The sequence below is a fragment of the Oncorhynchus mykiss genome, chromosome 29, assembly GCF_057628025.1.
Source record: "Oncorhynchus mykiss isolate SJ-2025 chromosome 29, ASM5762802v1, whole genome shotgun sequence".
In the NCBI taxonomy this organism is placed as follows: Eukaryota; Metazoa; Chordata; class Actinopteri; order Salmoniformes; family Salmonidae; genus Oncorhynchus; species Oncorhynchus mykiss.
The window spans coordinates 25,372,397-25,388,274 of record NC_143050.1 but is presented as its reverse complement, the minus strand read 5'-3'; the positions used below and the strand labels follow the sequence as shown (position 1 = coordinate 25,388,274).

Sequence of the window (15,878 nt, the reverse complement as noted above, 5' to 3'; positions counted from 1 at the left end):
GACCATGAAGTTGGCCATTTGTGTAGTAATGAGAATGCAATGCAAAAGCTGTTCTGTCAGCTGTTTCTCATTTAAGCAGACTGTACCCGCCAATGTCCATAGCTGTACAACTCATACCTGTATGCCTCTCTCGTCTTGTCCTGGCCTTGCAAGCTTGTCAAATTGGTTGAGAGAGAATTAATGATGAAGAAATGTTTTCTTTGAACAGTAACAATAAACACAATGTGATCGTAAAATGGTTGATGAAACCGGCAGGGTTTCTCGCCTTACGTAAACGGGGAGCAGAGGTAAGCAGGATTGGTATGAAAAGTGCCCACTGACAAACAATACAAGGGTTTTTATCTAGAATCACTCACATCTACAGACACATGAAACTGATTGACTAGAGACAGTTTGGATCGACTGCAATCAGGGGATGTCACTTCAGGTACAATTCCACCATTGTGAATTTATATTTGAATCTTTTGTTCACCAAGCTTTTATTGCAATTGAGTGTAATTGTGTAAATGCTTCACCGCTCTTCCAAAATGATTTCCCTCTATTATTATCTTAAACTGTGAAGATGCATTAGAGCTGGTCTCAGTGAAACTCTAATGCAGAAGCCTCACAGGCAAAACAATCTTCGTTTTGTAAGGAAATGGGCCCTTAAGAACTTCACAAAATGACTTATGGCCATTCAAATACAACATTATGCATTGAAAAGATGTTATTTTTCTCATTTGAGCTCTTATGCATTCTTAAGTCTTGCTCTTATATGCCAGGGCCATTTTAGTACAGATTTGGAGGAAATGATGATAATCTTGGCATGACAGAAATAAAGCTTGTGACAGACACATTGTTCACAGTGAGTGCCCATGCAGCGTCAACTCCTCTGGTACTTTGCGAAAGTGGGACAAGTTGTCACCAGGGCATCACATTCATCCAATGAACCAGTGTTCTGCTACAGCTGTCAGCCTGTGGCGTGAGCGTGCCATGTTAGTCATCAGGGAAAGCATATTGACAGACATATAAAAGACGGAGGATGTGACCATTCTGTTCTGCTCTGGAGCTGGTGTAAGCACCCATTTTGGCCATGGGGGGGCTGCAAAGATATATGAACTGCAAGGCCTGTTTTTTAGTTTCCCACAGTCCCCTGCAATTGATACAAGAGTGAGGTATGTGTGGTCTGTACTCATAAGCTGATTTTAATAAATGATCTACTGTACTGTATGTGCAACCCAAGTTACAAATACTGACTGCTACCTAGAGTGAGGTGAGTGACTGAAGAGCTGAAGGTAAACCAACCATTAGGTGAGGCACTCCACAGCACGGTGGTAAGCATTATTTCACTGTACAGTAAGATTGGGAACAGAGTGCGAAATATACCATGACATTTGGGGTCTCTACTTTTTTCACAGACCTAATAGCTGTCAACCAGTCTGTATCACATCCGCCCGTGATTGGGTCTACACTCTTGTAGCCTGAATTAATTAATCCGTCTTGCTGACAAATTACCTTTTTTTGTAGAAAGGTTGGGATACCTGAAAAGGGGCTGAGACACAGGACTGTCTGGGGATGACAAGTGCAGCCACATGGTGGTGTTTGTTAAATTTGGAATATGTTTTTATTTTAATATTTACCACTGTAGCAGCATTTTAAACAAATAGGAGAATAGTTCAATTAGAATTATTTAGAGACCCCCCCCCAAAGTTTAACTTTGTTGCATTTAGGGGGACTCATGCCTCATTCAGGGGATCTGAGACGTGCCGGGCCCCTTACTTCGCACTCTGGTTGGGCAGTATCTATATTTCCATACTTTCATACCATACCTGTGCAAAACTTCAGTTACTAGAATGCTAACAAAATGCTCACAAGTACTATGGAATTCCCATTGTGGATGCTAGGTAAATGCTAATGAGCACATGTGGACAGACAACCCAGCTCATGAAGTTAAGTATTTAAAAACACAGTTTGCAGCACGTACAAAACAGATATTAGACAACGGGGATCTTAATCCAGGAGTGGATTGTCTCTGATGTTACCAAGAAGCATTGTAAATAAGAATTTGTTCTTAACTGACTTGCCCAGTTAAATAAATGTTAAAAAGAAAAAAAAAACTTGTAAGCTAACTTTGCTAACGTTAACAAGTTTTAAAAAACTCAGCTGGAGAGAATTTCATAGGTAAACTTAATAGTTATATGGAATATAGCTGGCAAACATTAGTAGTTTCATACAATTGTAACTTGATCACCAAAATTAAGTTGCACTGCAGGAGTAATTCTTCTCACGAAGCTCCCGCATTGCTCATTGTGCTTCTTTGTAAACAAACACACGTGACTGGCTCAAACAGCTGTTTTGGGAAACTAGTTCCGGTAAGCTTCAGAATGATAAATAATCTAACAGGTGAAATGATGAACGCAATCTGCTTTATCTTTTGCCTAGAGCACAAGTTGACTGCAGGTGGTTATTAAAAAAACAATAGTGTTGACGGTATTGGGAAATCATACCGAGGGTATATTGAAACACCCCGGGATACATATACGGTATACCACTCAACCGTACTGTACAGCATATCTCACTAGAACATATTTGAGCAATTATTCACCAATCCCACCAAAAATAAAAACCTTCAATCAAATGCTAATTTACAGTTACATCATAACAACTAGTCCTTGTTTTCAGCACTGCCCACAAGGGTTGAATGAGGTTCTGTGTAGGTGTTGTCTGTGAGAATCTTAATAGAGAGTTTTTTATATATATATATATATATATATATATATATATATACATAAATAAATAAATGCTATTCCACATAAATATAGCCTTTTAATGAGAAATTGATTATTATATGAAACATTCATTTGAAATAAGCTGATATAATGATTTCAACATAACAGCAAAAATTACATAGGCAAGGTATTAGGAGTTGTATATTCAATCAAATGTATCCATGGGTATTTGCGACATTGCAGGGATGTTATGCTGATAAAGCAAATGTGTGCTTGTTTCATTAATGCCATGGTCAAAACGAACTCATATCTCATATGGTACACACTACTGTTCAAAAGTTTGGGGTCATTTAAAAAAGCCCTTTAAAAAAAAGAAAAACACATTTATGTCCATTAAAATAACTTTAAATTGATAAGAAATACACCATATACATTGTTAATGATGTAAATGACTATTGTAGCTGGAAAGAGCTGATTTTTAATGGAATATCTACATAGGCGTACAGAGGCCTATTATCAGCAACCATAACTCCTGTGTTCCAATGGCACGTTGTGTTAGCTAATACAAGTTTATAATTTTAAAAGACTAATTGATCATTATAAAACCCTTTTGCAATTATGTTAGCACAGCTGAAAACTGTTGTTCTGATTAAAGAAGCAATAAAACTGGCCTTCTTCAGATTAGTTGAGTATCTGGAGCATCAGGATTTGACGGTTCGATTACTGGCTCAAAATGGCCAGAAACAAAGAACTTTCTTCTGAAACTCATCAGTCTATTCTTGTTCTGAGAAATTAAGGCTATTCCATGCGAGAAACTGCCAAGAAACTGAAGTTCTCGTACAACGCTGTGTACTACTCCCTTTACAGAACAGCGCAAACTGGCTGTAAACAGTATAGAAAGAGGACAAGTACTTTAGAGTGTCTAGTTTGAGAAACAGATGCCTCATAAGTCCTCAACTGGCAGCTTCATTAACTAGTACCTGCAAAACACCAGTCTCAACATCAACAGTGAAGAGGCGACTCCGAGATGCTGGCCTTCTAGGCAGAGTTCCTCCATCTTAATCTTTTCTTTTCATTGGCCAGTCTGAGATATGGCTTTTTCTTTGCAACTCTGCCTAGAAGATATTCCATTGAAAACCAGTCGTTTCCAACAACAATTGTCATTTACAACATTAACAATGTCTACACTGTATTTCTGATCCATTTGATGTTATTTTAATGGACAAAAAAAAGGTTTTCTTTCAAAAACAAGGACATTTCTAAGTGACCCCAAACTTTTGAATGGTAGTGTACTTTGATTAAAAACGTCAGAAATTGCCACCCCTCTCTGATATTCATGATGAAGTAATTCACTTAAGAATGGAGTGTATTTGAAATTTGTTCAATAGCACACCAACGGTATTGTGGGTATTCTCATTAATAATGGCCTCTTTTGTTCTCTTGGAATTACTATGATTTAAGTAGTCTTTGATGTTATAACTATACCAACACTAAGTTGCTATTTACAGGTATAATGTACATAGGAGAGATAGTGTCAGGAAATTGAGACTTCAATCTCTTGATGATGGGTCATTTAACCACATGCACAAACCAGCAGGGCTTTAGCTAGAAAACATGTATCTCAGGCTGAGAAATGAGGGACATATCTGCATTGATGTGGTCTGATTTGCTGAATTCTTTTGAATGTCTTTATCTTGTGTGGTAATGTGTTTTTACTGTATACAGTAACTAAACTAAGAGCAATTTCCCTCCTCTAAATATGTTAAAGGGATAGGTAACAGGCACTTAATAATACTACTACTACTAATAATAATAACAATAATAACGTAGGTAGTGTTCCTTGACAGTTCTGAGATAGTATGATGTTTGATCCTATGTTTAGTTTATGTAGCTATATATAGCTATAAACGAACGTCATGTCAGTGCTTTCAATAAAGTATGACTAGAAAGATTAAACAACCTTTTGTCAGAGGGTTCAATCTGATTTGCATGGTCATTCAAAGTTAAGATCCAACTTGGCATAAAAAAAAGTACATAAAATAGAAAGTAGATTTACAGATTAAAATGAACAGAAGTATTTGAAGCTTTTATATAACTGTTTCCCATGTGGGTTCACTCTAGTTAGTAGAAATAGAAAGCCAATGGCTTTACAATGTCATCCCATAATCCCAGAGAATACACTCTCTCTGTCCACTGTGTTATCCTCCAATTGAAATGAATTTGGGGGGAAACGACAACATAAAATACATGAATGGGACATTTTTCATGTTTTAGAAAAATGGACCACGGGACTTTCCATGTCTTATGTGTACCTCAGGGAAATGTATGGCTTTCATGGTGTCTGTTGCAGATGTACGCGAATGATCGATGCTCAAATTTGCTCTTGGTGCCGAAAAGCTTGACACATCAGCAGTCACAAGGTGTACGTTTTGCAAAGCTGTACGAAATAGCATTGATTGTTCATCTTCAGACCACGATTATGCACTCAGGCACCAGAAGAAACCTCATGAGAAATGCCTGTAGAATTTCAAGCACGGGAGGTAGCGCCCAAAGATAAGTTTCAGCTTAGACTGGATTCACTCACTCTCAAATGACACATTCAATTAACGAACAGCAATAAGCATCAAGCTAAATAAAGGTATACACATATATAAACAGCTGGTTTCTGTTATTTGACATGAAATGCGCTGCCCCGGTCGTGTGCCTATGCTTTAAGTACAGCAACAAAGTGCCTTAAACCTTACTTCACAAAGAGAGGGATGCAGACTTGTCATGAGTATTTAATGTTATAAAGAGACTATATAGCTAATGCTTAGAGTATTTGCTTGCTGGGCTATTTACCCATAAAATGTATGAATGCCTTCATACTGTATTAAACTGTCATTTTACATGTTTGTAATATTTTGCTTCTTGATAAAGCATATTAACTGAAATAAAAGGATGATATCTGGTCTGCCCTTATGCAACTTCATTATATCTTTAAAAATGTTTTACTCAGTAAATAATGGCAGTTTCAGATATAACCTTTGTTCCCTCAGACTAAAATAAAGGCCTCTTTGTCACCAGGAGATGGATTTCATTGTTTTTCTTATTTTTTCTCTTTATGCTCTTTCAGGAAATGACAGACATGCTGGGACAAAATATGGTACAGTCTTTAAAGTGGTTTTCATTAATCTTCTTCTTTATCCAACTAAAAGGCTTCATCACTGCCTTTTTGAGTTTCATTTTAACAATTACAATTACAAAGTTTTAATAATACATCAAAAGGCAGAACAAAAAGGTCCAAAAAGGAAAAAAATAAAAAGGAATATCCCCAAACAGTTATATTTGTAGTGTCTGTTTGCTCTTTTTTTGTTTGATTGTTTACTGTATCTCAGCAGAGTTTGGTAGTTAGGTGATCTGATTGTTTCAGTATCTCTGTGTTGTACATGTCCAAGGCGTGGTTGACCCGGATCATCTCGCTGTTGTTCAGCTTGAGCCTGTGTTTCAGCATACAGGAAAACAGGTCCAGCTGGGGTTTCCCGGGTGCCACTGGAGGGGCCAGGCGGTTAATCCGCTCCCTAATGTCCAGCAACAAGAGCATGACGGAGGAGGAGGAGTAAAACTGGGTCCCCTGGGTGTACGACTGGTTCACCTGCTGCACGGCGCTGCGGAGCAGGTCAGCGTTGAAGCGCAGGCTGTAACCAAACACCTGGATGTCGGAGATCTTGATGTAGATCTGGCGCTTGTTGGGGTCGGACAGGTCCACGGGACCCTGGCCCGTGTCATTTCGTAACCCAGTGGGCACCTTGGCGCGGCTTCGTAGGTAGATGTGCACCGTCTCAAAGAAGGTCTTCCACCGGTTGCCCAGCAGCAGGGTCCAATTGAAGCACTGGGAGTTCCCCAGCCTCGTCTTCTCCCAGCGCGGGTAGCCGTGCTCGCCGAAGGGCATGCTCCAGCCCTCTGAGTGGCTGCCGCTGAACGGGTTCACGTAAACAAAGAACATGGGGTCAATGCTGCTGTTGCGCATCTGGCAGATCTTCATGGAGAGCCCAATGATCATGTGGAGGTAGTCCATCCGGTTCTTGTTGCTCTTCAGTGTCAGGGACATGCGCTTGCGCCACCGTGGGTCAAAGAAGGTCTCCAGGCGGATCTCGTTGCTTATGAAGGTGGTGTGGATGTAGAGGCGCGAGTCCATCTTCTGGAGCAAGTACTTGAGCTCCAGGTCTTGGAAGTCCAGGTCGGTCTCGAAGCTGATGAACTGCTCGCTGCGTTCTGAGTCCACGTTCTGGGGCTCACAGCGGCCTCGGTACAGCTTGTACCCCTTGTTGCAGGAGCCGCACTGGGAGATGTTGGCCAGGCTGCACATGGCACAGCTGTTGTTGCCCCCAATGATACATGGGATGGGTCGCTGGCATAGGGTGATACCCGTGTGGCACACGCACATCCTCTGGCTCTCCAGGAAGGTCCCCCAGAAACTGTTCTCATTGCAGTAGAGGAAGGACTGGACCCTGTTCAGCCACTGCATCACAGACCTGGAGAATGGAAAGAAAGAAAGAAAGACAGAAAGAAAGAAAGAAAGAAAGAAAGAAAGAAAGTGTCAGAGCCAGAGTGATCGAGGGGGGAATAGAACAAATTGGGGAGCGGAGACACAGGGATAAAATGCACCATTAATAAGGACCGTTTAGCAAGCACAAATTCAGTGTTAAACTGAGGATTAACCTCCACTGCCACTGCCACAGCCTGCTACTGTTTGTTACGGTCTAGTCTGTGGAGGGGATAATGTATTCCTCAAAGGCATAATTTCTTTATTTCCCTCGCGGGATGGCAGCATCATTTCCTATGCAAATTGTGTCACTTATTCCCCCTCAGGCATCCCTTTCTGTCATCTTGGTAGTACTGAAACTTTCTACTGTGAGATGAGGGTGTTTTTCTAGGAGAGACTGGAGAGGATGAGCTGAAGGTTAGCCTGACATGCAAATGAACTAGCATGGTAACGGTGATGGGTGACCTAGTGCTTGACAGGCCAGAGAGCCCCAAGCCATCCCAAAATGAGCCATGGGTAGGGCCAGGGAAGGGGACAGAGGAGACACTCTACAGACCCAAATTACTTTTGCTCCTATGGGATATGAAATAAACAGCAAAAAAACATCCTCTCACTGTCAAACTTAACATGTGTAAATATTTGTATGAACATAACAAGATTCAACAACTGAGACATTAACCGAACAAGTTCCACAGATGTGATTAACATAAATTGAATAATGTGCCCCTGAACAAAGGGGCAGTCAAAATCAAAAGTAACAGTCAGTATCTGGTGTGGCCACCAGCTGCATTAAGTACTGCAGTGCATCTCCTCCTCATGGACTGGACCAGATTTGCCAGTTATTGCTGTGAGATGTTACCCCACTCTTCCACCAAGGCACCTGCAAGTTCCTGGACATTTCTGGGGGGGAATGGCCCAAGCCCTCACCCTCCAATCAAACAGGGCCCAGGCGTGCTCAATGGGATTGAGATCTGGGCTCTTTGCTGGCCATGGCAGAACAGTAACATTCCTGTCTTGCAGGAAATCATGCACAGAACGAGCAGTATGGCTGGTGGCATTGTTATGCTGGAGGGCCATGTCAGGATGAGCCTGCAGAAAGGATACCACATGAGGGAGAAGGATGTCTTCACAGAAACGCACAGCGTTGAGATTGCCTGCAATGACAACAAGCTCAGTCCGATGATGCTGTGACACGCCGCCCAAGACCATGATGGACCCTCCACCTCCAAATCGATCCAGAGTACAGGCCTCGGTGTAACACTCATTCCCTCGTGGATAAACGCGAATCCGACCATCACCCCGGTGAGACAAAACCGCGACTCGTCGGTGAAGAGCCCTTTTTGCCAGTCCTGTCTGGTCCAGCGACGGTTGTCGGTGGTGTCTGGTGAGGACCTGCCTCACGACAGGCCTACAAGCCCTCAGTCCAGCCTCTCTAAGCCTATTGCGGACAGTCTGCGTACTGATGGAGGAATTGTGCATTCCGGGTGTGATGTTTGGATGTACCGATCCTGTGCAGATGTTGTTACACGTGGTCTACCACTGCGAGGACGATCAGCTGTCCATCCTGTTTCCCTGTAGCGCTGTCTTAGGCGTCTCACAGTACGGACATTGCAATTTATTGCCCTGGCCAAATCTGCAGTCCTCATGCCTCCTTGCAGCATGCCTAGGGCACGTTCACGCAGATGAACAGGGACCCTGGGCATCTTTCTTTAGGTGTTTTTCAGAGTCAGTAGAAAAGCCCCTTTAGTGTCCTAAGTTTTAACTGTGACCTTAATTGCCTACCGTCTGTAAGCTGTTAGTGTCTTAACGACCGTTCCACAGGTGCATGTTCATTGATTGTTTATGGTTCATTGAACAATCATGGGAAACAGTGTTTAAACCCTTTACAATGAAGATTTGTGAAGTTATTTGGATTTTTACTAATTATCTTTGAAAGACAGGGTCCTGAAAAAGGGACGTTTCTTTTTTTGCTGAGTTTAGGTTGAAGGATATGTAACTGGTACTTTGAGGATTATTTAAAAAATTATAATTAGACAGCTTCCCAAAAGTGATTTGATCAAGTTTTACTTTTGAGTTAATACTGATTTTGAACAAATTGAGTTGTGAGAAATATATTTGAATCCATTTAACATTTCGTCTTTCCTTAGCAATTCTTGCATAAACCTGAATCCATAATTTTTTGAAGACTGGTTAAACTGACATAAAGCGATGTACTTTCAAGGCAATCTTGGATATGTCCTTGGATCAGCCCTACCCTGATAAAAGTTCCTTTATCTCCGTAACTGAAGAGAGGAGTATCAAAAGATAAGAGTAACATTGTGAAATAACAAAGACACGGCTGAATGCATGTCCCAGAACACTGACTCTAAGATGCACTTTGAGAAAGTAAAGCTTTTGTTCACAGCCACATATTCACCCCACTAGTATCTCTACAGGACATAAGTACAAAGCCAATGACTATTCTGTTGGACGGAAAAATAGGTTCCAGTGCTCATGTAAGAGCATCTTGAATCTTGAGAAGAACCTTGAATATAATATTTCACAGGACAAGAAAAACGGAGGAGATTGATGAAAGGGTAACAATTTACTTGACACCCAGCGTCATAACAGCTGACATAACTTGTCGCAACCTGTTATAATATGGTCATAACACTGTCATGACACATGTATTTAGACCTGTTCTGACATATATTGTGTTATTTTATGGCTGGTTATGACACCTACATAAGAGTGTCAAAACCCATAAAACCTACCACACAAGGCATAACATTCCATTACACCCTAGCCTATGTGTCAACAGTATGTTTATGTTATATCATGTTTTTGGAAATTGACCATGTTAAATGATTATTGTTATTGAGCACACATTGATGTTCGACATGCACCTACCCTAATGTTCTGTTGCTGAGGACTGGGATGAATGCAGGAGCAGATTTCAGGAGCAGGACAAGAAACCCTCTTTTTGACTGGTGACTGATATAAGGGCATGTGCGTGATAGGCCTATCTGGCTTGTATGATGATGATGGTCATAATGCTTCATGACAGTGTCATAGTGTGTTTTCTACAAGTTATTAAAAATAGGATGAAAAAAAACATGACTGTAAAAGACTTCATTATAACATCAACAAAGGATTTAGAAAACAAACTTTCAAACGAAAGGAAACTTCTTGGCAGGGCAAAATATTGGGTTTTGACACTTATGTAGGTGTAATAACCAGCAATAAAATAATGCAATATATGTCACAACAGGTGTAAAGCACCATGACTAAACAACGAAAGTTGAATGACAAAATGTATAAACAGGTTTTTAATGCAGTCGGTTTGTCTCCAAAAGTTCAAAGAACACAAAAGAGTCCTCTGTCATTGACACAACACACAAGGTATGAGATCTTTAAAATAGTCCTCCGTTTTTTGTGCACTCAGGTACTTATTGGACTTGTGAGAAATGTTTGCTGCAAATGACAACACAAAATACATTTGAAAAGTTTTGCAGAGGTTTACGCCACAAAGATTAAACCATTCCTATTAGTTTCATTATCTTTTCATTTACGTACGAGAGGCAGGCATAATCCATATTATTCCATATATATTCCCCCTTGAATTTATCTGCAATAACTACAGTTTTATGTGATCTGAAACACCGGAATAAAATATGTTCCATCATATAACTGCTTCCCTCAATATGCAGTTTGAGAGCATCATGCTGGTAGTTTTATTTTTCCTTATTTTTTTTCCCTCCAAAACAAGTGTCTGGGTTGAGTTTGCCACAGGGAATGAGATCGAAACGAGTAGGAATGAATGCTGTTTGTTTTCACGAATCACAGCACAATCTCTGTGTTTGTAATAGGGCATCAGACAGTTCTGGTGCTCAGCGCAGATGACATACATTATCACAAGACCCCTTCTGTTTGGGGGAACGAGGGAAAAAGAAACAGAGAGAGATAGAATGAGAGAAATACAGAGAGAGATATTTGTTGATACCGATGATTGAATGTGATAATGCACTAATAGAAACACTATGTTGGATGACAAAAATAGCCTGTGATTTCATTATTGATAGACGTTCTTATGAAAGGGAGTTATGTACCAGACATATCTTGACAACCATAACCCTGTCAACGTCTATAGCAATTACTGCTAAATAATATATAGAGTACAGTCAAATCTGTTAACATGCTAAAGTCTGCCCATGAATAATTACTTTGATACATAAACATGGATGCCGATTACTTTGCTGGGAGTTATGCTATTTTATATGCGTCACCATTAATCACTCTCTGTTTGAGAAGAGCTTCTAGCTATAATCCCCTGGCACGTCTGCTATAGCTCTGCACAGGCACATTCCATATGTTTCCCTGCCTAGAGAGCTCACATTTGTGATAGGTGAGTGGGTGTAAGACAATGTGAGGCAGGTGGAGCTAAGCCTACCTTGCAACACATCGGGTGATTTTCTAATGCAAGTTTGTTCAACTCCCAGTTTATCAGCTACAGGCTGATGACAGATGAGGGCAATTAGAGCTAGCCAACAGTGAGGGACAGAGGCCTTTCATATGTAGAGACGGCCACCACACATTGATTACTCATTTAATTACAGTCGTTTTTTTGTCTGAATACCACATGTATCTTAGAGGTATGCCGCACGCATGCATTCATGAAATGGCAACCAGGCTTGAATAATATTAATAATACGCACCATACTTTCCTTTATTTACCTCAAGCTAAATCCAATGAAAATATGACTTATGCACACAGCTCATGGTTGTATACAGTGGTGGGAAAAGTCCTCAATTGTCATAGAGATAGATTACTAGAAAATGACTCAAGTAAAAGTGAAATTCACCTGGTAAAATACCACTTGAACAAAAGTCTAAAAGTATTTGGTTTTAAATATATGTAAGTATCAAAAGTAAAAGTTTAAATTGACGGTTAGCCAGGGGCACACTCCAACACTCACACATCATTTACAAACAAAGCATTTGTGTTTAGTGAGTCCTCCAGATCAGAGGCAGTAGGGGTGACCATCGATGTTCTCTTGATAAGTATATGAATTGGACCATTTTCCTGTCCTGCTAAACATTCAACATGTAATGAGTACCTTTGGGTGTCAGAATAAATGTACGGAGTAAAAAGTGCATTATTTTCTTTAGGAATGTAGTGAAGTAAAAGATATTAAAAAAAATGTAAATAGTAAGGTAAAGTACAGATACGCCAAAAAATGACTTAAGTAGTACTTTAAAGTATGTTTACTTAAGTACTTTACCCCACTGGTTGTATAGTCATCTGGTAATGCATTAAGGCATGACTCTTTCTTGTCCACATGACCAGGAAAAACATAGAACCCAGAGTTTTTCCCAGTAAAAACACACAGCCATAAAAATCTGCTGGTCCTAGTTATGCAGTACATCCAGTAGCACAGCATGCTTAAAAGAAACCAACGCTGAGGCTCTACTCTACTCTAACTACTTGGAATATTCCACTCATTACACCTGTGAAAACACCATGAATGTTTAAAAGGGTACGGTCCAGCCATGCCTGTAGATTGCCTGTGGATTGTGTAACAGTGATTATCGCTATAAAAGCAAATGTGTAATTAGACTACGGGGAGCAGCCTGAGATCAAGCCACCGCCATCAAAGTCCACCCTGCGTTTCCTCCTGCAGGTCTTAAGCTAAGTAGCCTTCCACAGTAGGGTCAAACTGTGGAGGAACCCCCTCCAGCCCTAGAGAGACTTGGTTCCTATTGTTCCTGCAGTTGTCAAGGCTCTCCACTGCCAGAATCCAATTGGGACCGAAGGAGGCTTGCTTTCTATAATTATAGGCGTGTGTCCCGTCGGTGGGAAGTAGATCAGTAGTAAGGATTTCTGGGCTGTCACAGGCAGTCTTCTCTCTCTCCAACTCAGCCCTTCAGGGCAAAGGCCATGCCACCAGAGAGGCTAGGGCCTCAGCTCAACTCTGAGCAGCAGGACAACAAGGTCTACTGCTTCTAGTACTACTGTACTATATGTAATGGTGGTCGTGTGGATATGTGTGCTTTTTAAATAGAGTAACATTTCACTATATTGCACGCAGATATACATGGAATTCGGAAGGAGATATCACTTTAACCCATCCTAACAGCTGTGGGAGTACATAGAAAACCCACCTGATAATGTATGCTTACATATAAACACTAATGGTTAAACCTGTGCCTTGAACTGAGCCCCACAGCAAGGGACTCCACATTCGTCATTTCAGCCCTGTTTACTGTATGTCTCCAGAGGAAACATTACAAACACTAGTATGTCAGTATGTTTAGTTTACGCTGCATTGGTGGTATCAAAGAGTAACACTGATGTGGTTACTGGTCTGAAAGGAGGATGCCTATTGGCACAGTGCATCTCTCACTGACATGGATGCATGAGCACACACGCGCACACGCACACGCACACACACACACAATCAATCACTCACACATAAACACACACACATATATAGAAACAAATAAACAAACACAGTTTCTCTCCACAGTGCCGTCAGGCGTCCTTGATGTGTGCTCTGCCGAGCACGGATTGTGCACTGCACCGCTTTGATAACACTTCTGAACAAACCCTTTGCCAAAGCTTGCATCCTAGCGTGGGTGTGTTCCTTCTACCTTAGTGACAGTTGACAGCTGTGCGTTCCTTAACCACATAACTGAATATTTTGAGGATTTTCCCTGTTTATATTTGTATATTGACATTCCACGCAGATGTAACATCATTTTTTTCATCTGGTATTTAGTGTGTTATTTTTCTCCATGTTGTCTGGTATATTATGGGGTGGAATGACTCCATTTTAGAATGCATTTCAGACTGGATTAGCATTAACACTGTGCCATTTGTGCAGCAAAGCGTGCTATCTGCAGTCACAGTAGGTGATGGCACATTGTGCACTGACCCGGCCAGAGAGCTCCAGCGGTTAGATTATTTTTCATCCTGCATTGTGAAATACTAGGTAAGACTAGGGTTCATTGGGCGTTTCCATGATTTCATGGACAGAACTATAAGAGCCAGAAAATTTAAAGTAAAAATGCATTATGTACTGTATCATAATGTTTTCAAAATACAGTACTTCAACAGGCATTACTGAGACGAAATACAGAAAATCCCCTACCTAACAGAGTTCTCTCACAGATTAATTTTGTCACCTTGGTTGCAGTTTATTCACATTTCTAAGTTACCTTCCGTGATACCATGGTCCACAGCGTTGGCACCAACATTCTGCATCATCAAAACAACACATTACAACACAATGCAGCAGGGTTACATAATGCATTTTACTGCTTCTTAGACCCACCTCTCCCTAGGCATCTGGTGGTTGGGGTTGTGGTGGCAGCGGATGCTGAGGCCAAAGAGCTTGCGGGCGGTGCGCTGGATCTTGAGCCTCTGGGTCTCCAGGGAGCTCTGGAGCAGGCGGTAGCGGGCCTGCAGGTCCCAGTCACTGCCCCACAGAAGGTGGACACTGCTGACCGGCAGGAAGTGGGTGGAGGGCAGCCTCTTCAGGAATGACTTAAACTCATCTGGAGGAGGGAGAGGAAAGGAGGGTGATTAAGAGATCTTGCGGGACACAGACAAGGACTGTCTGTTGTCAGAGCAACCTTGGATCAGCCTCCTTCCTGTGCATTCTGTTCTCAGGTGTTGTTTTCCTGAACAACAAAGCTTGAGTGCATCATGATGCATTACACGCCTTGAATCAAGCAAACAAAACACCATTGGCATTTATGATAATAGCACATCTGATCAAACAAAATACTCCCGTTAAAGGTAGACTGGTTGAATCAACATTGTTTCACATCATTCCAAGCCAACAAGTATATGTGAGGACGTTGAATCAACGTTGAATTTCGTCTCTTATTCACCCAACTTTTATCTTAAATCCAATGACATGGTGACATTTTTTGTTGATTTCACGTTAATTGACAACTCAACCAAGTCAAAACTAAACATTGAACTGATGTCTGTGCCCAGTGGGTCGCGCATCAACACTTTTAGTTGTTGCATAAATGTACTTTCTGCATTTGAGTCAAATCGCTGAGTCTACCTTTAAATGGGAATACACCGTTTTATCATTTAAAAAATGGCTATCCGATACTGTATGCACTTCATCTTCGAAATCTCTTCAGCAGCCAATGACCTTGGGCGACTCAAACTCAGTTTGTGTCCTCTATAATATATAAATATATATGTATGGCTGTCAGGGTTTATTTGTCTCCTTTTATTACTTGTTAATAATATATAAGTATGAGCCCCGTCAGGTGGATACTGAGCGACTCCCTTTGGGAGTATCCCGAACCATCCTCTGTACATTACTATTCTGACTTGATCAGTAGGGGATGAGGCAGGGGATGTGACTGAGTATGTGTGTGAATATTTGTGTGGCCAGACATAACCGCCCGCTATATGGGTCATTCGCTAGGCATGTGGAATATGGTGGCTTGTTGATGGGGTTTCCGAAACTGAAACGATGCAGATTGCGTTTTAATTGTAATGGTTTTATAATGACGCCATCCATTTTGACGAATTGCTTGCTTCTCGAGACACATGTTCAACACACAAAGGCTCACACACATACACACGTGTATACAAGCGCATGTACACACACACAAATGTACACACACGTGTACACACA

At 41.1% G+C, this 15,878-nt stretch overlaps 1 protein-coding gene across 3 annotated transcripts in view; it reads right to left on the bottom strand.

Moving 5' to 3' along the window:
- Positions 1 to 2,791: 2,791 nt before the first annotated feature.
- LOC110509819 (BMP/retinoic acid-inducible neural-specific protein 1) overlaps positions 2,792 to 15,878 on the bottom strand; it is a 116,118-nt gene continuing 103,031 nt past the window's right edge. For 2 of the 3 annotated variants that reach the window (XM_021590941.3, XM_090226886.1), the window contains 2 exons: positions 14,547 to 14,769; positions 2,792 to 7,222 (listed from right to left, as the gene is read on the bottom strand). In XM_021590941.3, the coding sequence (XP_021446616.2) occupies positions 6,082 to 7,222; positions 14,547 to 14,769 (1,364 nt within the window). In that variant the 3' untranslated portion in view covers positions 2,792 to 6,081. Of the gene's footprint in view, positions 7,223 to 12,494; positions 12,763 to 14,546; positions 14,770 to 15,878 lie in introns of those variants that run through there. The other variant, XM_090226887.1, reaches the window with a different exon arrangement.